General features: G+C 42.6%; 1 protein-coding gene across 2 annotated transcripts in view; it reads left to right on the top strand.

Moving 5' to 3' along the window:
* The window catches only part of MORC3 (MORC family CW-type zinc finger 3), a gene marked incomplete at both ends in the record, with an annotated part of 57,249 nt that extends 34,571 nt beyond the window's left edge, over positions 1–22,678 (top strand). Inside the window, 9 exons of one of the 2 annotated variants that reach the window (XM_080695876.1) lie at positions 900–997; positions 5,689–5,793; positions 9,022–9,144; positions 9,252–9,326; positions 10,271–10,316; positions 11,167–11,330; positions 14,010–14,898; positions 19,291–19,448; positions 22,525–22,678. In XM_080695876.1, the coding sequence (XP_080552002.1) occupies positions 900–997; positions 5,689–5,793; positions 9,022–9,144; positions 9,252–9,326; positions 10,271–10,316; positions 11,167–11,330; positions 14,010–14,898; positions 19,291–19,448; positions 22,525–22,678 (1,812 nt within the window). Of the gene's footprint in view, positions 1–899; positions 998–5,688; positions 5,794–9,021; positions 9,145–9,251; positions 9,327–10,270; positions 10,317–11,163; positions 11,331–14,009; positions 14,899–19,290; positions 19,449–22,524 lie in introns of both variants that reach the window. The other variant, XM_080695877.1, reaches the window with a different exon arrangement.
* Between the last annotated feature and the right edge of the window lie 1,781 nt (positions 22,679–24,459).

Here is a 24,459-nt window from a genome sequence, read left to right as displayed (position 1 = left end):
GTTGTGTTTGTGAACATTTTCTTTTCTTTTTTTTTTTTTTTTTTTGGTAGTACTGGGGTTCCTGGAAGCCCTTCTACCTCCGGGATACACTCCCACGGGCTACACTCCCAGACCTAATTTTTAACTTTTTTATTTGGAAACAGAGTCTCTTAAGCCAGCGAGGCTGGCTTTGAACCAGGGCGATCCTCCTGTCTCTACCTTCCAAGCGCGGGGATTACAAGCGTGCGCCACCACGCCCGGCGAACATTTTCATTTTATAAATTTCATTTTGTCTGTAGACTTGGTCATAGTTATGAATGGAATATGCTTGTTAGTCACATGTAGAGTGTCAGAATATGACTCATAATTTGAGTCCATCATTTTAGTTAGTAATGTTTAAAACAATAACTGACCTGAGTGTTTTATTTAATCATCATTAGCAGTTGGTTAAATGACTAGCTTTTTTTTGGACATGAGGTCTCGATGTGTTTCTCAGACTTGAGCTCTTAGGCCAAGTTATCCTCCTGCCGCAGCCTCCAGAGTGCTGGGACTGCAGGACTCTTATCTAGCAAACTTATAAACGTATATGCTAGAACTTTTGATGCTGAGCTGAGTTATTTATGGTTCTTACTCTGTAGGAAATCGCGTCCCAGTAGTAGGCCTTTCCCCCGCTTAGATGTGAGGGCGATAATACTTGTCTAAATGAGGCTTAAACGGTGGGGAAGGTTTTAGGGAAAGTGCTAATATGCGTGAACTCCCAGGAAAATAAATCCTCTGCCAGGAGATACTCCTTTTAGTCTAAAATCCATGAGAGGAGCATAGAGAAATATTTTTTTTTTTTCCAAATTGAGAATCTTTGCTTAGGGTCTTTGAGCTTTCTCTGCTATGCTTCAAATGCTGATTTCATTTTATTATTTCAGGCAAACAACATGGGTGTTGGAGTAGTTGGAATTATAGAGTGTAATTTCCTTAAGCCAACCCATAATAAGCAAGATTTCGACTATACTAATGAGTACAGGTACGTTACCTATTTAAATTATTGACTGAGACTCCGAGGAAATGGATTACCAGAGATCAGGGCTGTGCTACTTTGTATGAATCTCAGAAGTGCTTCATAAATATACTACTTGTGATGGAGTCGATTACAATTCTCAGGGTGGAAAAGGTGGTTAAATACATTTTGGTGTTTTGGTAGTACTGGGGATTGAACCCAGGGGCATTCTACCTCGAAGCTATATACCCAGTCCTATTTTGTTTTTTATTTTGAAACAGGTTCTCACTAAGTTGTGGAGGATTCTATGATTCTCCTGACTTAGCCTCCCAAGTACTGAGATTACAGGCATGTGCCACCACACCCAGCTCTTAAGAACATTTTCTGTGTAAGCCCCTTAACAATTTTTTTTAAAAAAGTTCTCTAATGTAGGTATAATTTTATAAAGCAAAATATAAAAATACCCACAAGATGGCAATATATTTAGCTTAGAAAAAGTTAGGAAAAGTCAGGTGCAGTTGGGCATTGCTCATGATCCTAATGTTTGGGAGACCAAGACAGGAGGATCAGAGGTTTGAGGCGAGCCTCAGCATTTGGCAAGACCCCCATTTCAAAATACAAAGGGCTCTGAGGTAGCATACCCCTGAGTTCAATTGCTACTACCAAAAAAAAAAAGGGAAAAGAAAACATTTTGAAAGTGTTTCAAAAATAAACTTTTAGAGGACGTCAATAATTTAAATAGGTAAATAGGCCTGCCAGTGCTGGAGTCAGGAAGGTTTCCCTGTGTTGCTGGGGGCGGAGGGTGGTTAGAGCCGTCCACTGAGCAGTGGTGGGAAGCTGGTCTGCAGGTGCAGCTGCGTTCCTCTAGGGGCACTGTGCTCCGGACAGTTGACTCCCAGAGGCAGTAAGTGAGAGCAGACACATCAGTGTAAAGCCAGTGTTCATTGAGAAGATCAGTAGTCTGACCATCTAGACCAAGGCAAAAGAGAAAAGGCAGAGCACTGGTGTGAGAAGCGTGACCTTAGGAGGTGACCAGAGCCCATTTCATCGTGGCCATGTTCTTGCGAAGCAGTTTTTAGGAAATTTCCCACATTTTATTAAATTCAAATATTTAAGAAATAAATGGTCTAATTCTAATGCAAACTCTATTTTATTTTATTTTTTGCAATACTGGGGATGGAACCCAGGTGCATGCTACCTCTGAGCTACACCCCCAGCCCTATTTTTATTCTTTATTTTGAAAAAGGGCCTCACTAAGTAGCTGAGGCTGTCTGTGAACCCGGAGTATCCTCCTGTCTCAGCCTCCCGAATGCTCGGGTTTCAAGTGTACGCCACCACACCCGGCTACAAACTTTTGTTTTTATGGTAGTGGAGATTGAACCCAGGAGCATTCCACCTCCAAGGTACACACTCTAGCTCCATTTTAAGTCTCACTAAGTTGCTAAGGGCCTCCACTAGGCTTCTGAGGCTGGCCTCTATCCTGTAACAAACCCTTTGGAGGCCCCATAGCCTTGATAGTTAACTCAAGAGCATGAGAAAGGCAGCATAGACCAGTCTCTCATTATCATAGATTAAAATCTTAAAATAGTAGCAAATACCATTCAGCAACTTGTAAAAAGGATAACATCCTTAAATCCAAGTGAGCTGTAGACCAAGACAGCATGAGTGGCTTTAATATTAAAAAGTCAGCAGGGCGCAGCGGCCCACGCTTGAACCCCAGCTGCCGGGAGGCTGAGACAGAGGATCCTCCGGGTTCACAGACAGTCTCATCTACTTAGTGAGGCCCTCTGCAACTCAGTGAGACCCGGTTTCAAAATAAAGAATAAAAAATAGGGCTGGGAGTGTAGCTCGGAGGTCGAATGCCCCTGGGTTCCACCCCAGACCCGCAATAAATAAGATAAAAAAGTAAAATAAAATGAAAACCGCAGAACTGGGCGTGTGGCGCACGACCTCCTCCCAGTGCTTGGGAGGCTGAGGCAGGATCACACAGGGTGGAAGCCAGAAGCCACGTTACCCATTGAGGCTCTCTGCGACTTAGGAAGATTGTTTCCAAATAAGATATAAAATAGGTGGGGGCGTGTGGCCCAGATGTATAAGGCCCTGGGTTCTATCCACAGTACCACATTAAATAAATAAATTAATTAAAACAACATTACAGATGTTGGCAAAATGTAGGGGGGTCAGAACTTGCTTAAATCACAGTAGGTGTGAAAATTGATAATCATTTTTGAAAACTACTGAAGCCGGGCGTCGTGGCGCACGCTTGTAATCCCCGCGCTTGGGAGGCTGAGACGGGAGGATCGCACAGGTTCAGAGACAGCCTCAGCTACTGGGTGAGGCTCTCAGCAACTTATTGAGACCCTGTTTCCAAATAAAGTATAAAATAGGTTTGGGAGGATAGCCTGAAGGAAGGAAAGCCCCTGGGTTCCACCCCCAGTACCATAAAAAAAGAAAAAAAAAAAAAGAAAAGAAAACTGTGCTGAATATCAGTGCACATCCTGTCACCTTGGACTTCCCATTTCTAGCTTATTCCCTGCAGAATGAGCACCATCTTAGAGATTGAGGAATTCTGCCAGTGAGAAAACAGTGCTATAAAGACGGGCATGGTGGCACACTCCTGTAATCCCAGTGCTTGGGAAGCGGAGGCAGGAGGACTGCAGGCCCATGGCCAACCTCAGCAACTTAGTGAGGGCTCCTGCAACTTCGTGATATCCTGCCTCAAAAAAAAAAAAAAAAAAATAGTGCCGAGGGTGTGCTTCGGAGGTAAAGTACCACTGGGTTCAGTCCCTAGCAGACACACACGCCCACGCCCACACACGATACGAAGGGGGAAGCAAGGATGCGGCGTCACCAAAATGTCTAAATGTGCCATATAACAGGACTTCCTGGGGGAGAAGACTAAAGTCATCAGAAACTGAGTTGGAATCCCAGTACTTAGGAGGCTGAGCCCGGAGGATCGTAGGTTCAAAGCCAGCCTCAGCTGCTTAGATCTGGGGGTGTAGCCCAAATGCAGAAGGTGCCTAAGTTCCATTCCCAGTAACACACACACACACACACACACACACACACACACACCACTAAAAAAGAAGAAAGCTCTTGAAATTGAGTTGGGATAGTTTAGCCTGCCAGAGTACATAAAAAGAAAGTTGTATAGGAGAGACTAGTAATGGGGGTCAGGGGAGGTATTCAGAAGGAAACTGGCCAAATTATGTCATGTGTTTATGAATGTATTCCTATTTTATTTTATAGTTATGTTGGATTATAATGTACCAATAAAATGTTTAAAATTTAAACAGACTAAAAGTGAAGTCCTATGGGTTTTTTTTTTTTTTTTTTTGTGTGTGTGTGTGTGTGTGTGTTTATGTAATACTGGGGATTGAATTTAGGGCCATTCTACCTCCAAGCTATATACCCAGCTTTATATTTTATTTTTTATTTTGAAACAGGGTCTCAATAAGTTGAGGTACTCACTAAGTACCTGCAATCCTCCTGTCTCAGCCTCCCAAGTACTGGGATTACAGGTGTGCACTGTCATGCCTGGCTTGAAGTCTTGATTTTTAAGAGCTTTTTTTTTTTTTTTTTTTAATTCAGAATGTTACACTCCCTGAATCTTGTGTTTTGTACACATGATTCTTGGCATAGTAGGTGCTTAACTCATTAACAACTATAAATTGTGGCCTCAATTGGATAATTGTAGTCTCAATTTTATTGATATCTTAGATAGCTGGGCCTGGTGGCACACGCTTGTAATCCCAGCATTCTAGAGGCTGACACCAGAGGATCGCGGTTCTTGGACAGCCTCAGCTACTTAGTAAGGCCCTTTTTCAAAATGAAGAATAAAAAAAAAAATAGGGCAGGGGGTGTGGCTCTGAGGTCGAATGCCCCTGGGTTCCATCCCCAGGCCTGCACCCCCCCCCCCCAGAAAAAATAAATCTTGGAAAAGTACAAGTCTTTTCAAAGTGAAAATGTTAATTTTAAGACAAGATATTTTCACATATACTTGTTATTAATTATCATATTTTTTTATTTATATATATTTTTTGGTGGCACTGGGGGTGGAACCCAGAGGCTTTCTACCTCCGGGCTATACTCCCAGACCCATTTTTTATATTTTATTTGGAAACAGGGTCTCCCTAAGTTGCTGAGAGCCTCACTAAGTAGCTGAGGCTGGCTTTGAACCTGCGTGATCCTCCTGTCTCAGCCTCCCAAGCGCGGGGATTACAAGCATGCGCCACCACACCGGCTTTAGTGAGCATATTTTTATGTACAAGAAGTTCTGTGTTCTAGTTTGAATTGGAGCTGTAAGCTCGTTGGTTGGGTTTGAAATGCAGGAAACCTCCCAGTAATTGCTCTGCACATAGTTTTTTAACAAAGGACCCAGTGTGCTGCTGGGGGTTTGCTTTTGTTTGTGGAGCTGGGGAGCCATTCTAGGGTCTCATGGAGTGCTAGGAAAGTGTTCTACTCCCGAGCTGCAGCCAGCCGTACTGCTGGGGTGCTGCTTTGTATCTAGTTTCCTGGTGTTCATGTCTCTGCTCTTGAGATTACAGATGTCCTGGGAGAAGGCTGGCGTTGTCCTGCATGCTCTGTATTAACAAAATGTTCCGGAGCTTATTTCTGCTCCTAGTGTTCCTATGACCATTACTAGATTATTTATGTTTTGTATTTGAAAAAATTCAGTATTTCCTCCTTGAATTGATTTTATAATTAATTTTTTAAAGGCTTACAATAACAGCACTGGGAGAAAAACTAAATGACTACTGGAATGAGATGAAAGTGAAGAAGAATTCAGAATATCCTTTAAATTTGCCAGTTGAGGATATACAGTGAGTACATTTAGGAAAAATGCCAGCTCACTTTGATATCAAGGTTGCTCTTGGAGGGTATAATTTTATGGTGTTTCACAAGCGTAAGACTCCAAACTCATAGTAAGAAATCTGCAGCGTGAGTCAGCATCCTGCAGAGTAAATGGCTCTGAGCATGTGTACGCGCACAGAGGATTCATGAGGCAGTGTGCCCGTATGTGTGGTGTAGGTTGATAGTGTTTCTCTTTTTTTTTTTTTTTTTTGCAGTACTAGGGCCTCACTAAGTTGTGGAGGGCCCCACTAAGTAGCTGAGGCTGGCCGCAGACCTGCGATCCTCCTGTCTCGGCCTCCCAAATGCTGGGATTACAAGCGTGCGCCACCACGCCTGGCTCAAGTTCATTTTTAAAATGCTAATCAGCCGGGCGTGGTGGCGCATGCTTGTAATCCCCGTGCTTGGGAGGCGGAGACAGGAGGATCGCGCAGGTTCGAAGCCAGCCGCGCTGGCTTACGAGACCCTGTTTCAAAATATAAAAAAATAGGTCTGGGAGTGTAGCCCAGAGGTAGAAGGGCTTCCAGGAACCCCAGTACCACCAAAAAAAAAAAAAAAAAGCTAATCAACACATTAAGTTGATTTCACAATGCACGAACAGGCTGCATCTAAGAGTGTGAGAAGCACTCTTGTCTTCAGTCAGAAGCCTGTGTCTAAATGCAGACATGTTCAGGATTTGGCATCAATAGTACTTAATCCCCTGGAGTTAATGAACAATCCAATAAACGAGTGGATGAGTAATAATATGTACTGATAGGGAGAGATCCCAAGATGTATTGAAAAGTAAGAAAGGTATAGTTTATTGTATGAACCCCGCCCCTTTTTTGTATCCAGTACGCTTGTACTTTGATAAGCAAGGACAGTTTCTGCCAGGATTCAAAATACGTACAGTAGTCTCTTGACGCGAGGGGCTTATAGACTTGGATTTTGTCGGGGGGGGGGTACTGGGGATGGAACCCAGGGGCATTCATTCTACCTTTGAGCTACACTCCCAGCCCTATTTTATTTTTATTTTGAAACAGAGTCTCACTAGGCTGATGAGCGTGTCACCACTTTCTGAGGCTGTCCTCCAATCTGCAGTCTCCTGTCTCAGCCTTCCAAGTACTGAGATTACAGGTGTGCGCCACTAAGCCTAGAATGGATTGTTCTGAAATTTTATATAAATGTATTTTTGTCTTGTTTTTGCTGCTGGAGATCAAACCCAGGGCTTTGTGGATGCTAAATACACATTCTTTCCCCACCAAATTTTTATTTTATTTATTGATTCGTGGTACTGGGGATTGAATCTAGGGGCATTTTACCTCTGAGATACATCCCCAACCCTCTTTTTGTTTTGAAATAGGATAGCACTAGGTTGCTGATTGCTACATTACTGAGGCTGACCTCAAAGCTGCGATTCTCCTGTTTCACTCTCTCATTCTGGGATTACTGGTGTACACTACCGCACCCAACTTCCCACCTAAGTTTTTTTCCCCCCAGTATTGGGGATGGAACCCCGGGGGCATTCTACCTCTGAGCTATACCCCTAACTCTGTTTTTTACCCTTTCTTTTGAAACAGGGTGTCACTAAGTTGTAGAAGGCCTCACTGAGGCCAGCCCGAGGCTCTGTCTCAGCCTCCCAAGTACTGGGATTACAGTCTTGCACTGCCATACATACCCAGTTCCCACTGAATTTTTAAAAACTAGATTTGAAACATTACTATCTTTAAGGTGAAGTCTTTATATGTAAAATGAATCTATATGCTTTTTTTTATAGGATTTGTAATTTTCACGTGACAAAACTATGCAAACACTTTTTGTATTTTTGTGGTCCTAGAGATTGAACCCCAGGAGCATTCACCTCTGAGCTACACTCCTAGCCCTATTTTGTTTGATTATTTTGGAAACAGGATCTCACTAAGTTTGAGGATGGCCTCAGCTACTCACAGAGTAGCTGTGATCCTTCTGTTTCAGCCTCCCAAGTACTGGGATTACAAGCATGCGCCTCTACGCCCAGCTAAAAGCGCTTTGTAAAGTACAAGTCTATAAATTTTATACTCCACGAAAAGTACAATATATGTCAATTCTTTAAAATTAAATTTTAGTTATTCATAAACATGCTATTACTAGAAGCAAAAATGTAATAAAATTAAAAATGCTGAAATTATAGTAATATAACTTCTATATTAAGTTGTTAATTTTGCTAATAAATACACTGTTAGATTTGACATTGCTGATGCTAACAATATAAATTTCACTGCAAGGCACTGGAAGTACTTTTTAAATGTTATCATGGAACAAATTCAGTAGTATGTTATTAAGCATTTAAGTTGCTTTGCTCAAATTTACCTGTGACCTTTAACCTCTTGAAGGCAGCCAAAATGATTGTATATAATTTTTTTTTTAGTAGTGGGGATGGAACCCAGGGGCATTCTACCTCCGAGCTACACTCCCAGCCCTGTTTTTTATTCTTATTTTGAAGCAGGGTCTCAGTGAGTTGCAAAGGGCCTCATTAAGTAGCTGAGGCTGGCCTTCAACCAAGATTCTCTTGTGTCAGCCTCCTAAATACTGGAATTACAAGCCTGCCCCACCATGCCCAGCTGTTTATAACAATTTAAATGAGCCAGGTATTGTGGAACAGATATGTTATTCCGTATTCTGGAGGCTGAGACAGAAGGATCACAGGTTCAAGGTCAGCTCCAGCAACTTAGCAAGACTCAGCAACTTAGCATGACCATGTTTCAAAATAAAAAATAGAAGTCAGGTGTGGTGGTGCATGCATGTAATCCCAGCATTTGGGAGGCTGAGACAGGAGGATCTCGGTTCGAGGACAGCTTCAGCTATTTAGTGAGGCCCTTTGTAACTCAGTGAGATCCTGTTTCAAAATAAAGAATAAAAAATAGAGTTGGGGGTGTAGCTCAGATAGAATGCCCCTAGGTTCCATACTCAGTACCACACATATGCAAAAAATGAATAAATAATAATAAGTAATAGAAAAAAAGCTGGAGATACAGATGCTCAGATGTAAGAGTACTTCTGGGCTCAACCCCAATACCAAAAAATATTTTTTTAAATGGATGAATGTATAATGCATATAGCTAATACCACAGAATTTTCAGGAAAAAATGAGGATTTTTGCGGTGAAAGTAGTATAGAAAGTCTAATGAATTGCTTTAGAGTCCATATTTTTATGTTAATATATTATTTTTGTTTTGTTACAGGAAACGTCCTGATCAGACTTGGGTTCAATGTGATGCCTGCCTAAAATGGCGAAAATTACCAGATGGGATAGATCAACTTCCAGAAAAATGGTATTGCTCCAATAACCCTGACCCACAGTTCAGGTATCATATAGCTGGCAGTACCCTTTTTGGAAAGGCAGAAAGTACCGTTCAAGATGTATACATTGGCTCTGGTGACGTGTTGTTTCTTATGTGATTTTTCTTTCTAGAAACTGTGAAGTTCCAGAAGAACCTGAAGATGAAGATTTGGTACATCCCACTTACGAAAAAACTTACAAAAAGAAGTGAGTGTTGCATTCGTGTGTGTGGGGAAACGATGCGCACGTCACGACACAGCGTGCCTGCAGCGTTGACTGACGTTCCGTGGTCCCCGCGATGAAGCTGGGGTAGTGAAGATCGCAGCGCGTCTGTCTCAGTGGTTTAAGTTTGTGCTGCGACTGCCTGCTGTTTAATTACCTGACATTTATCACCATCCTGTCATAATGTGCTTACGGAAGAGCTAAACACAGAAGGATTGGCGGTGACCAAACCCTCCTTTGGAGCTTATGGTCTCAATAGAGGTGGGAGGCATGTATGTTATCAATTAGAAGGTCGTGACCACCACAAAAGGTACAGCCCCTCATTGTAAGGAAGCTCATCAGGAGAGGTTGCCTCTGGCAGGAGTGGGAGGGGAGGAGAACAGGGCGGGCACTTCCTGGAGGAGGCAGTGTGACAGTCGGCTTTGCAGGAGGAGTAAGACGACAGTGGTGTGTTCAGCCTGAGAAAATACAGGGGTGAGAATGGTGGAAAACAGACGGGATAGATAAACCAAGGCGGCTCTGGGTAATGTACTGTCTGCAGAAGGCCAACCGCACCAAAATCTTTTCAGATTGTTTTGCAGCAAGGGGAACTGTTCTTTAAATTTAGCAGCAGTATTGGAAGGAAAGGAAACATTTAGAAGCCTACCTGATATTCTAAGTCAAAGGTCTACAACTTAGGCCTGTGCAAATAGAATGTTTCGGGTACATATTAGGTTGTTACTGAGATTTTCTTTTTCTTTTTGTAATTAAAAAAAAGGATGAAAAGTATTCTCTTGTGTAAGAGCTTGCTGCTGATAATGAAATCCAAGCAATGTAGGTATCTGAATAGCTCTGTAGTGGAATAGTAGGTGTTAATCATTAGAAAATGAGACGGAGACTTAAAAGTGAGATACATGCAAATATGTTTATTTTTCATCCTTCTTTTAAAGCAACAAGGAAAAATTCAGGATCAGACAACCGGAAATAATCTCTCGGGTAATTAAACTTTCTGTTTTTTAGTTGTCTTATTTTGGTAGATTTTAGTTTAACCAATACTGAATTTTTTTCCCCCCTGGTACTGGGGATGGGACCCAGGGGCATTCTACCTCCAAGCTACACCTCCAGCCAGTTTTTTTTCTTTATTTTAAACAGGGTCTCAGTAAGTTGAGGAGGGCCTCACTAAGGAGCTGATGTTGGCTGTGAACATCTGATCTTCCTGTCTTAGCCTCCTAAGTACTGGGATTAAAGTGTGGGCCTCATGCCTGGTTACCAATACTGAACTTTAAAGTTTTGGATCAACATAGCAGATCCGAGGGGTATTATTATTTAGGTCACACTCTCCTTTTTTTTTAACCTTTCTTGACTTTTTCATCCTTAACTTCCTAACCCAAAAACTTCATTCAAACAGTTCAGTTTTATTGAGTTGGGCTTCATCTGAAGGAAAAGACTGTAAGAACGTGGGGTGGTAGTGCATGCCCTTAATCCTAGTAGCTCAGGAGGTTGAGGCAGGAGGATTGCAAGTTCAAGACCAGCCTGGGCAACTTAGGGAGACCTTGCCTCAGAATTAAAAATAATCAGCGATAGAGATACAAGTTGGTGGTAGAATGCCTCTGAGTTTCACCCCCAGGAAGGGTTTCGGGGCCATGGAAAACCATTCCAGGTCACTTGGCAGACTGGATTTGGTTCGGTGCTCTGTCTGTCAATTCCTGGTAGCACAAGAATTCATATGCTTAGAAGAGTTCTCGATGTCTTGTGGAATGAGGGGGAAAGGAGAAAGTTATAACTTGTGTTTTAGACATGTCCTATTAAAATAGCTCCTTGAAGATCTGTTTTTTTCCCTCAGCAGATTAATTCTGAACTGTTGTTTCGGACAGCCACTGTTTCAAGCCCAAGCTTTCCCCCTGCAAAGGAAAGTGTTCCAAGAGGACTCCTTTCAGAAGTGGTCAGTTCTTATCCACGACATGCAAATAATCATCAAGTTTCTCCCCAACCGGAACCCGAGGGTAACAGGTTTGTCGTGGCTTTTATTCACGGAATATTGAATGGAGCTTTAGTGGACACTTCTAGGACGATGATACAGTTCTAGGAAGTTAGTTTACATGCATGCAAAAAGTCGTCAAGATAGTTATCTGGCTTTTACTATACAATCTTCCATCTATCCCGCTTTTGCCACCTAATTAAATTAGTTACAAATATTAATTATATTAGTTTAAAATATTAATTATATTCATGAAATTATATTCATCAGCTGCTTGACTTTATTTAACAGCGTTAACATCTGTATGGCATGACAATAGTATGACTATCTTATCCTATTTATTGTAAAATGACCAGTGTCTTAAAAACAAAGTGGTTATCAGCACAGCACTGTGCTGTCACGCGTGACGCTGGGTCTCTGCATAGCCCTCGGCACTCTTACTTATTTGGCTGAGTGGGTGAAGAAGGGAGTGTCACATATCTGGATTCCCAGACTAAGATAGGAAGATCACAGGTTTGAGGCTAGTCTTGTCTTGGTAACTTAGCAAGACCCTGTTTCAAAATAAAAATAAAGAGCTGGGCGTGGTGGCGCATGCTTGTAATCCCAGCATTTGGGAGGCTGAGACCTGAGGATCGCGGTTCGCAGACAGACTCAGCTACTTAGTGAGGTCCTCTGTAACTTAGTGAGACCCTGTTTCAAAATAAAGAATAAAAAAATTGGGCAGGGTGTGAAGCACGGAGGTCGAATGCCCCTGCGTTCCATCCCCAGACCTGCAAAATAAAATAAAAATAAAGAAGAGTTGAGAAGGAGGGAGGAATGTTGGGGTGTGTGTGTGTGTGTGTGTGTGTGTGTGTGTGTGTGTGTGTGTGTGTTTGTTTTTTTGTTTTACTGGGAGTGAGCCCAGGGACATTCTATCTCTAAACTACACCCCCAGCTTTTTTTTTTTTTTTTAATTTTTATTTTGATGAGAGTCTAACTACTTGCTGAGGCTGTCCTCGAACCTGTAATCCTCATCCTTCTGTCTCAGCCTCTGGGATTACAGGCATGTGTCACCACGCCCAGCAGGAGGAAAGTTTTTATTTTATAGTTTTAAAGCCTATACTTATTCTCAAGCTGAAAAACCAAATTCCTGTGGAAAGAGGCTACCTAAGATGAGTCTTAGGAAAGGCAGATGGGCTTAGCCTGGTGTAAGATAAATAAGGCAACTCCAGTTACAGGGCAAAGTAGTCAACAAGAGGTCACTGGCCACAGACCAGAGAGAGCTGAAATGAAAGCCTGCGAAGGAGGGTGGAAACCTGAGCTGAAGCACGTGGCTGCGGGTGCTGCTTGGAGAGGGAAGAGGCTTGCCTGCGTCCCCTTCCCATCTGCCAGCCTCTGGCAGCAGCTGCTGCTCTTCCTTTCTTAGGAGATAGGGACTGACTCTGAAGCAGTGTGTGCTGCAGAAGGTACAGTGAGGCATTGTTTCAAAAGCAGAAGGAAGGGAGCGTTGGCCTCCTGGGCTCCCGGGAGCAAAGCTCTTGTTGGGCAGCAGCACTTCCACCACCTTTAGGTTGCAGCCTGGGCACGCAGCGGCAAACTGAGACACATGGAACGGAAAGAAACGGCTGGGATGTGTTGGGGAGCCGTGGGGCAGATGCTGAATAGAGAAACAGCTGGAAGACTAAGGTGTGACAGTGTGTGTAGAGGAGGCCAGCGTCTGGATAAGGGGTTACAGAATTGGGGATGAGAAAGGAGGAAGGAGATGAATGGAGACAAATCTCACACTCCCACCAGGTGTAGAGCATGCTGCCTGGTGAAAGGTCACCTCGAGGCTCATCATGACACTGTAGAACACACGGGGAAAGAGAAGTTCTTTTCTCAGAGCGGACGCGCAGATTGCCTATAATTGGTAGAAACACTGAATGAGAGATGAAAATGGAATGGAGAGAGAGAGAGAGAGAGAGAGGGTGGGCGCGCGCACGTATATATGTGTTACTGAGGATGAACCCACGGACATTCTACCTTTGAACTATGCCTCCAGCCCTATTTATTTATTTATTGGTACTAGCAATGGGACTCGGGCATTCTGCCTCTGAGCTACACCCCTAGCCCTATTTTTTTTTTTTTTTTTTGGTGGTACAGGGGGGTGGAACCCAAGGGCTTTTTTTTTTTAACCTCTGGGCTACACTCCCAGACCTATTTTATTCTTTATTTGGAAACAGGGTCTCACTGAGTTGCTGAGAGCCTCACTAAGCAGCTGAGACTGGCTTCGAACCTGTGTGATCCTCCTGTCTCAGCCTCCTAAGTGCTGGGATTACAAGCATGCACCACTATGCCCAGCCTCCAGGCCTATTTTTTTATTCTTTATTTTGAAATAGGGTCTCACTGAGTTGCAAAGGGCTTCACTAAGTATTAGCTGAGGCTGTCAGTGAACTACAGTCTTGATCCTCCTGTCTCAGCCTCCCAAATGCTGGGATTACAAGCGTGAGCCACCACACCCGGCTTGTGTGTGAGTTTTTTTTAACAGAGACTAGGGATGTAATGCAGCTCAGTGGTAGAGAATGCCCCTGGGTTTTATCGCCAGTACTGCCAAAAAAAAAAAAAAAAGAAAGAAAAGAAAGCAATTTCCCAGTAATTATAAAATTGTTATGGTAGTACATTTGTTAGAATGATTGCTTCAAGGTTATCTGCTTTGGCCATACCTGTATTTTATAATCGTAAATTTTTTCCAGCCTGAAACGAAGACTTTCTACTCGTTCCTCAATTTTGAATGCAAAGAATCGGAGAATAAGTAATCAAACATTTGAAAACACAGCTTATAAGGATGATGATGATGACGAGGATGTCATCATCTTGGAAGAAAACAGTACTCCCAAACCTTCAGTGGACCTTGACATCGACGTGAAGCTGGAGCAGAGTCACACTGAGCCAGGCGGCGCTCCGCTCGAGCTTGTGGCTGACGTCAAGCCTTGTGGTCCCACTAGTTCAGCCAGCACTGCGTCCTCCAGGTGTGATCCTGGCACGACTGCAGCCACCCAGACCGAAGCGCCAAGCTTAATTGTTAAGAAGGAAGAAACGATGGAACTTGAGCTGGATCTGAGAAATGACCCGGTGCTGCCCCCCTGTGGAGACGCTGGAGCAAAGGCCCAGGACGCCCCGGATCCTGTTGATCAGTCCGCAGAGGCTCCTGCCTGCCAGCTGCAGGACCTGAGAAACGAGCTCCTGTCAGTCACCCAGGAAAAGGACGGCTACCAGAGGCAGTGCTACATGCTTACCGACCAAGTCAAAGTGCTGCAGCAAAGGATCCTAGAAATGAACGACAGATACGTGAAGAAGGAAACCTGCCATCAAGCTACTGAAACTGATTCTCTAGTTTTACCTGACAGTATTAATGGCAAATCTGAAGGCCCAGACCGGATAGTATCTCAGTATAAGCAAGCTTTGGAAGAAATAGAGCGGCTAAAAAATCAGTGTAGTGCTTTGCAGCACGTCAAGGCTGAGTGTGGCCAGTGCTCTAACAGCGAGAGTAGAAGCGAGATGGATGACATGGCGGTGCAGCTCGACAGCGTGTTTAGACAGCTGGACAAGTGCAGCGTCGAGAGGGACCGCTACAGAAGCGAGGTGAGCTGTGTCACCGAGCGCCACGAGGCTGGAGGGCCGCTCAGAACCACCACAAGTGGCTAGATTGGAATGCTTTCAGTTCATTGGTTCTTAACTGGGGAGTGGGCCTCCTGCGGGCGTATGGGTATGTAGGGGGACTTGGTTCTTACAGTGTCTTGAAGAGACAGCTAGAAAGTAATGGAAACTGGCTAGGTGTGGTGAATGTTCTGTGGTGCGCGGGATATTGCCAGACAGTGAATCAGTGCCATGTTCAGAATACCAGGATCAGCCCCATGAGGACACATAATCTCTTAATACAGTCAGACAACTTGGCATCCATTATTACTATACTTTTCAGTAACCCTGGAGTAGACATTGACATCTTCATTTTGTAGATAAGCCCTCTGAGGACTAGGTTTGTGCTAATGACATAGTACCCCACCTGCCAGAGATGGAGCTTCTCAGACGCCTGCCTTGCTCTCAGCACGCAGTTGTGATCTGAATTGGCTTGTGAGGTCTGCCCTGGAATCCAAATGCCAGGCTGCCGGGGGGCGCGGGCGTGATCTGGGAACTGCAGATATGCCGTCTGTCCAACTTGGACACCTGCCTGATGAGAAAAGTGGTAGATGTCAGGAGATGCGTAGTCCTCCGAATGAGCCACACTTGAAACTCAGCACCTTCCCTTTTAAGCTGTTCTCTGTACATTATGGGGTATTTGAAAGACTTTCTTTGGTAGAAAGGGTTTGGAAGCCACAGTATGGCATTTTACTGTTCCTTCTTAGATACATTGCTGCCAGATGCTCATTGAGATACTCTTCATGGTATGTTAGCTCAGGAGTTACATGACAGAACATATAAAAACCAATGCAGGCTCATTGTTGCACGTTAAAGTAGAGTGCAAGAAAGGAAAACCACTGCCATCATATCATTTACATATTGGTATCTTGGTGCTTTAATTTCTAGGTATCACTTAATTGTCATCAAATGGTAATTAAAATTGTTTTCTCTCACTGTAAAAGATGGAGAGTTAAACTACACAAATGAAACTATTGGTGCGCACGCGTGTGTATTTAATGAATTATGATATTTGGTAAATTTGGAGCAGTTTCTGGGGATGGAAACCAGGGGCATTCTACCTCTGAACTACACTCCCAGGCCTGTTTGTATTCTTTATTTAGAAACAGGGTCTCACTGAGTTGCAGAAAGGCCTCACTAAGTAGCTGGGGCTGGCCGTGAACCAATATCCTCCTGTCTCAGCTGAGTACTGGGATTAAAAGCATGCGCCACCATGCCTGGCTTGATAGTTGGTAAATTTTTTTTTTTTTAATTTTATTTTATTGGTGCACTGTATTCATACATCATAGTGGGATACAAACTTTTGTAGACATACATGCACACATCGCCCAGTCAGCCCCCACCCGATCCCCACCCCATTCTCTCCCCATCCCTCCCTCCCATGCTTGGCTTAGTGGTTGACATCTAGTATTATAGCAATTTATCCAAAATTAAAAATGATAATCTCACATAACAGTTTCATTTGTCTGATACCAAGCTTTTGATGACTTAAAGATAACATTTCAATATTTCTTTTTGCTTTCTTTCTTACCAGAGAATATTTTTTTCTTTTTTTTAGGTGAAACTATCATATATTTATTTTTCAGAAAAAAAATCTATCCTGATATGGAATATGGACTCTAGATACCCAAAACAATCTCGAAGCAAAAACAAAGCTAGAAGCTGTATATTTTCTGATTTCAAACCATATAAAGCTACAATAATTGAAACAGTGTAGTATTGTTCTAAAGGCAGATATATAGACCATTGGAGTTAAATACAAGCCTAGAGCTAACTTCTTCCCTATATTGTCAAGTTATTTTTGACAAGGTTTCCACGAAGATTTGGTGGTGGAAATAATAATCTTTTAACTAAATATTGTTGAAAAATAATAATTACATGGAAAAGAATAAAATTGGACCCTTACCTAATCCCACATACAAGTATTAACTCAAACTAGATAAAAGACCTAAATATAAATCTTAAGACTATAAACTTTTAGGAGAAAATCTGGGTCATAAAACCTCACAACATTGAAATTGGCAGTGATTTCTTGGATATGATTTCAATGGCACAGGCAACAGAAGAATATACAAACTCCCTAAAAAATAAAAGAAAATATTGTATATCCAAAGACAATGTAAACAGAGTTAAAAGTTACTAATAGAATTGGATAAAATATTTCCAAATGCTATATCTGAAGGTATATTAATATTCCAACTAGAAATCCTAAAAATTAACAACAATAAAGGCAAACAATACCATTTAGAGATAGGTAAAAGACTAACATAAATAATGAATCTCCACAGATAACCAATCTTAGTTGTCTGTTGGATGGAAACTCTTGTTTCTCTGGTTCTGGTGAGTGTTACCTATTTCTTCTTTGTAGTTAATCTCTTTGAGTATTTTCTCTAGCGCTGGTTTTGAAGACATAAATTCCTTCAGTTTCTGTTTGTCATGGAAGCTTCTTATTTCTCCATCTAATTTGATAGAAAGTTTTGCTGGATAGGAAATTTTTGGCTGGAAGTTGTTTTCTTTCAGAGTTTGGAATATGTTACTCCAAGCCCTTCTGGCTCTCATGACTTGGTTTGGGAAGTCTGGAGTGATTCTAATTGGTTTGCCTCTGAATGTCACTTGGCCCTTTGTTTTTGTTGCCTTTAAGATTCTCTGCTTGGCTTCCACATTGGTCATTTTGACAATTATATGGCGTGGGGATCCTCTTCTCGGATCCTGTCTAAAGGGAGTTCTATAAGTTTCCTGGATCTGTGTATCAACCTCTTGCTCTATATTTGGAAAATTTTCTGCTATTACTTCCTTGAAGAGATTGTTGATCCCTTTGGTATCACTTTCTTTTCCCTCCTCTATTCCAATTATTCTTAGGTTAGCTCTCTTAAGATGGGCCCATATTTCTTCAATGTCAGATTCCTGCTGTTGGATATTTTTTTCTAGATTAGAAACTATGCATTCATTTTTGGAATGCTCATCTTCTAAGAGCGAGATTCTGTTCTCCATGTGGTCTAATTGGTTGTTTGTGCTTTGAATTGAGGCCTTTACTTCATTAATTGCATCCTTTATCTCTTTTTGGCTCTCTCTGAGTTCTTTTCGAAGCACCTCTATTATTTCTACAGTTATTTTCCTGATTTGATCTTCTAGAAATCTCTGATTTTCTGTTTTATCAGGTTCTGATGTTGTGGGGTTGTGCACATTCATTACTTCAGTGTTATTCCTCTTTCCCATGATTTCGGAGGTTTGTGCCTTCTCTGGGTTCTTCCCTTGGGTCACTATGGCTTCACTTAAGGTGCTCTGGATCTCGAGTCTGTATTATCTCAGACCCTACTACTCCTTTACTGGGTTGTATCACAGAGTCTCCGACCCAGGGAGTCAATAGAGGCTGCTTTAAACTATGGGGGGTGCCAGGTTGCACGCTCTCCTATGGTGTGATATCTCTGCCACCACCACTCCCTCACTGGGTCAAGTCCCAGGAGGCACAATACTGGGATTTCTCCTCTGTGGCCCGCAATTTGACTCACTGTTCTTGAGTACGTAGATGTAGCTGTACTGGACTCGGTGAATTCACTGCTGCTGCCGCCGCCGGTGGCAATATGGCGCCTCTGCCACGCCCTCGGCCATGAGGCTGGCGTATTTTTTCTTCTCTGGTTTTGATTTCCACTCTGAATCCCTGCAGCGTGTGCTGAGCTCAGCCACTGGGAGCTTTAAATGCTGTCTGCGCCGAAAGATCCCGCCTGGCTGTTCCGCATCGCCTCACCTCGGCTTGCTGTAGCCGTCCGCTGAGTTCGCCGCTGCCGCTGGCAGTATGGCGCTGCTGCCGCGTCCTCGGGCGCGTGTGTCTCCTCTGTGGCCCTGAGCTCTGTTCTCAGTCCGCTTTCTCTCTGGAGCCTGGTGGTTTTTTTGTTTTTCTGGTGATGGTGTTTTCTGGCTATGAAAGGCGCTCTTTTTGTGGTAATGGAGATTGGTTGTTAGCGGGACTCTTAAGCCCCGCTTTTCTCGGTCGCCATCTTCCCGGAAGTCGATAGTTGGTAAATTTTATCAAGCTGGTTCTCTACATTTCTTAGTTTAAAGTTGCAAGCTGGCATGGTGGCACATGCTTGTAATCCCAGCATTTGGGAGGCTGAGATTGGAGGATCACAGTTCATGGACAGCCTCAGCTACTTAGGCCCTTTGGAACTCTGACCTTGTTTCAAAATAAAGAATAAAACATAGGTCTGGGAATGTAGCTCAGAGGTAGAATGCCCCTGGGTTCCATCTTTAGTACCGCCAAAAAAAAAATAAATAAAAAGTTGCACATTAACAGTATTTTATTTTTAAATTTTATAGTGTTAAAATTTATATTCTTCATAGGTAGAATTATTACAAGTGGAAAAATCACAGATTCGTTCTCAGTGTGAAGAACTCAAAACTGAAATTGAACACTTAAAGTCCACAAGTCGTCGGATGGGAACAGACAGTTCAGCTTCGAGCGACATGGAGGCGGCCGTGCACCACGCGGACGGGGAGAGGTAACGGCAGCCACGGGCCCTTTGCTGGTGTTGCACTTGGGATCAGCATCTGAGCTCTTCTGTTAACACATTAGCAACCAACAAGTCATGATCATCTGCGATTCGCCCCAGTATCAATGGCAGCCTCAAACCAAGTAACATGATATTTAAAAAAAAACACATACCATTCCTTCAAGCTGTTAATAGTTTAGGTTTTTTTTTTTTTCCTTTTGGTGTGTGTGCGCTCATGTGTGTTACTGGGGATGTAACCCAGAGCCATGCTACCTCGGAGCCACACCCCCAGACTACCATTTTTGTGTGTGTGTGTGTGAAATTGGTTCTGACTAAGTTGCAGAGGCTTGTTTAAGTAACAAAATTAGAAGGAATAAAGAGCAATTTGGAATGGTTTTGGGGGAGAAGTGGTAAAGAAGATAGATCTGGAAGTACATTTGTCATGACTAGAAGACAGGATTCTTACTGAGTCTTTCACCCACTCTGCTTTTCTTTTACTCTGTACTTGGCACATTGCTTTATTGTTACGCTCTTCCTTCCACTAGATTTGTTCCCTGATCTTTTAGGAAACACAGAATTATTAAAAATGACCTTAGAATGGGTAATACAGGAAATTCTGTTAAAACAAAATGCAGTAAACAGGTGGTTCTCAGTAAAACCCATCATGGGCTTGGAGTTCTGTTCCTGTTGTAAGGGCCGGTGGCCGGGGCCTGCTGGTGGGTCACCACTGAAACAGTCATGTGTCCTGCCAACCTTCCTGGACACTAATTATACTATTAATTTGCCTTTTAGCTTAAGTTTTCAAGAGGTTTCATTACATCTATTCGTAGCAATAGGGGAGCAGCACATATAAAGCATGGAGGCCCTGGGGCTGAGACAGTCTTGGTCTTTGTTTCTGAAAGTGGGCCCGTGAGCAGCCGTGATGCTCCCAGCAATGCCCCTCCGCTCCTTGCTGAGCCAGACGCCTGTGAGCAGCCTCCAGACGGTCCGGCGCGCTGACCCTGAGTAACGGGGCTGTTCCTGCTCTCTCTTGCTCTCCTTCCCAGTGTGCTGGCTCTAGCCTGGTGCCAGTCTAGATTCTGACAGCAGGGATCTGTGCCAGGCTTGCAGCAGCAGGAAGGAGCCAGGGATGACTGAGGCTCCCGGAGGGGAGGGGTGAGAGGGTGGTACAGTCTTGTAAAGGGGATATTCGTAATAGGATACGGGATGGCTGATAACTTCTGCAAGGCAAAGCAAAAATTTCAACTATGAGCCCTTCCTTGATTGAAGATGAGTGGGAAACTTGAAGAAAAAAATGGCTGGTGTGGAAATGTCAGTTCTTCCCTCCCTCTTCCTTCCTTCCTTCCTTCCTTCCTTTCTTTTTTATTGGGAACTGAAGCTGGGCTCTACCACTGAACCACATACCCAGCTCTCTTTATTTTTCTTTTCAGGCAATCTTGATAAATTGCCCTGGCTGGCCATGAATTTGGCAATCCTCCTGCCTCCACCTTCAAGTAGCTAGGATTACTGGTGCACACCATCACTCGAGGTTAAAATTTTTCTTTTTCTTTTTTTGTGGTAGTAGATGTTAAATTCAGGCGCATTCTACTTTTTTTTTTTTTTTTTTTGCAGTACTGAGGATGGAACCCAGGGGCATTCTACCTCTGAGCTACACCCCCAGCCCTATTTTTTTATTCTTTATTTTGAAACGGGGTCTCACTAAGTAGCTGAGGCTGTCCGCAAACCTCAATCCTCTGGTGTCAGCCTCCCAAATGCTGGGATGACAAGCGTGCCCACCACGCCCGGCTCGCATCCTACTTCTGAGCTACACCTCAGCCCTATATTATTCTTTATTTTGAAGTAGGGTCTCACTGGCTTGCTGAGTCTTGCTGAGTTTCTGAGGCTGGTCTTAACGGGTGATCCTCTTGTCTTGCTCAGTGTTTTCACTACCAAATCACTGTGTGTGTGTGTGTGTGTGTGTGAGAGAGAGAGAGAGAGAGAGAGAGAGAGAGAGAGAGAGAGAGAGAGAGAGGAGGGAGGGAGAGGTAGATAGATAGATAGATATTGGGGATTTAACCCAATTGAATTCTACCTCTGAGCTTTAACCCTGGCCCTTTTTATCATTTTGTTTTGAAACAGGGTCTTGGCTAGGTTGCTGAGTCTTGCTAATTTGCTGACCTGGCCTCAAACCTGTCTTAGCCTTCCGAGTACTAGGATTACAGCCATGTGCCACACCTGGCTGCATATTATTTTTTTAGGTGAAAATACTTTAAGTAGTAAATAGCATCTTTTAATTTATATATTTTGCCAGTCCATGTGTTTTCTCCAATCTGCAAATTAAAGTATAAGTAGAAAAGTCAGTCATGGCAGCCCACACCTATAATCCCAGTACTTGGGAGGTTGAGAAAGGAGGATCACAGGCTTGAGGCCAGGTTTAGGAACTTAGGGAGAACCTATTTCAAAATAAAAAAATAAGCTGGGTGTCCTGTAATCTAGTACTTGGGAGGCCAAGAGAGGAGAATTGCAGGTTTGAGACCAGCACTGGCAATTTATTGAGACTCTCAGCAACCTATTGAGACCCTGACTTCAAAATAAAAAAATAAAAAGGGCTGGAAGGTATAGCTCAAAGGTAGACAGCCCCTGGGTTCAAGACCCAGTACCAATATACAAGCAAACAAATTAATAGGACTGAGTTTAGCTTGGAGGTAAATCCCCAGTGCACAAAAACAGAACAGATAGGAACCAGAACAAGCCAGCACTTCTGTGAAACACTCTACTTGGCCTTGGGCTAGCATCTAATGGATAAAATCTATGGGGTAAAGTGACTTGTTAAGTGGGGCGTGGTGCACGTTTGTAATCCCATCATGTGGGAAGCTGACGCCCTCAGCAACGTAAGACCTGTTCAAAATAGAACAGAATAGGGCTGGGGCATAGCTTGGAGGTAGACGGCCCCTGGGTTCCCTTCCCAGTACCCCTTCCCCAAAAAAGAGAGTCCTTGAGTCCAGTTCTCCAAGGGGAGTTTTCTCTCACTCAGCTGTCGTCCTGTAGAGATCCGATGCTGTTGCATTGCCGTGCTCGTGTAATGAGCGTGTGTTTGTGTTTGCAGCCTCAAGCTTCGCTCTCTTCGCGTTAACGTGGGACAGCTGCTGGCCATGATTGTGCCTGATCTCGATCTTCAGCAAGTGAATTACGATGTCGACGTGGTCGATGAAATCCTAGGACAGGTTGTTGAACAAATGAGTGAGATCAGTAGTACTTAAAGTACACTTCAGATGCATTAATAAAAGATATTGCTCAGCTCTTTTGATTGTACAGCTTGCCAAGTGTAAAGTTTTATTTTATAGCTAGCTCGGCGACGGACTGAAGACCCTTTCCTGTCTTCTATGCATCGGCGTGCTCACAGGTGCCGGGCGCGCTCCTGCCTTTGGAATGCTCTGATTGCTGGCATGGAGCAGCTGAGCGGCTGGCTTAGCGTTCTGTTTTTAATGTAAATATAAGTAGGCCCACACATATTTTTTTATTGCCCTAAAATACTTAGGCGTTTTTCACCAAGAGCTTTTCACATTGCTCCTAAGCTTTGTGCAGTTTTTTTCTGGTTTTTGAAAATGTATTTTCTTGCAATTGAGGGCTGTGCCGCAATACAAAATAGAAATGGGACTACCTTTGATTTTATTATCAAGGAACTTAAGTAATTTTTAAATAATGCATTGCCACTCCTGATAAGAGTCTGGCTATAAGAGAATTCAGCATTAGTGTCGTCTTTTCCATCAATTCCTCTGAAATATATTATTCATGAAAATAAGCTAAGCAAAAACCAACTCCATTTGGCCGGGATTTCTTGTGCTGAGATTGCCAATCATGATTGAACACAAAGTGTTTTATAAAACAAAGAAATGACCTTTAGTATAAAGTATTGAAAATATTAAATGACCACTGAGCTTACTTTGAGGCCCATTTTTGGCTGTCTAGTCAGCATGGAGTGGGTACAATAATCATTTAATATTTCTTTTTGTGAAATTTCCTGTACAGCCTTTTGTAGGATTATTGCAGGTTAATGTGTATTGAGGAAGACAATCTTTCTCAAACAATACTGCATACCTTTTTATTATATTGCAAAAAGTTGAGTGTTCTATATCCTGGAGTTATGGGACAAACTGCCCTAGGATTATAGTATTACATGCCATAAAGTATGTTTTATTGTTTCCATGTTTGTGCAATCTTAAAGAGATGGTTTTTTATTAAGTATATAACTGTATATAATTAAGAATCATATTTTCCACAATTAAAGTGAGTTATTTTTTTCCAAAGTTTTATCATTGGTATTTATTTTTACTTTTCTTTTTGAAAATTCAAAACATGTTCATTTTGTATGTATGCTTAACTACATGTTTGTCATACAGTTTTGGATTTTTACTGTATATTACCTTCTGGAAAGAGCAAATAAATGGAGATTGTTTTATTTGCTTGTAAAGTAATTGAAAGTGTATTTTTGGTATGAAGCTGGTTTTCTGTCATAATTGTAACTGCCCCAGATTTAAAATACCTTGTAATAAAATTAAAATACATAATGGCCAACTCTTTTTAAATATTCAGTATTAACTTCAAAATATTTTAAAACTAAAAATATATGTTATACCTTCAATTGAGCTCATTTTACTAAGTTATTTTTTTCTTTTTTCTTTTTTTTTCATTCTTTTTTTTCTTTTGTGGGTCTGGAGATGGAACCCAGAGGCATTCAACCTCCGAGCTACACTCCCTGCCCTGTTTTTTATTCTTTATTTTGAAACAGGGTCTCACTAACTTGTGGAGGGCCTTATAAGATATGTAGCTGAGGCTGTCTTCTGGGATTACAAGCATGCGCCACCACCCTTGCTTTACTAAGTTACATTTTGAGGAATAAGACTGTTTCCTTTAAGGCTGCCTTTCTTGAGAAATTGTGTGTGTGTGTGTGTGTGTGTGTGTGTGTGTGTGTGTGTGTTTTCTATGCTCAAGAAGAAACATTTTCTTTGGATAAATCATTTTGTCGGAAGAAATGTCTAAA

Source organism: Muscardinus avellanarius (genome assembly GCF_963383645.1).
Source record: "Muscardinus avellanarius genome assembly, chromosome: 5".
NCBI classification, from domain to species: Eukaryota; Metazoa; Chordata; class Mammalia; order Rodentia; family Gliridae; genus Muscardinus; species Muscardinus avellanarius.
The sequence above is the reverse complement of the archived record's forward strand: the minus strand, read 5'-3'. Positions and strand labels throughout refer to the sequence as shown.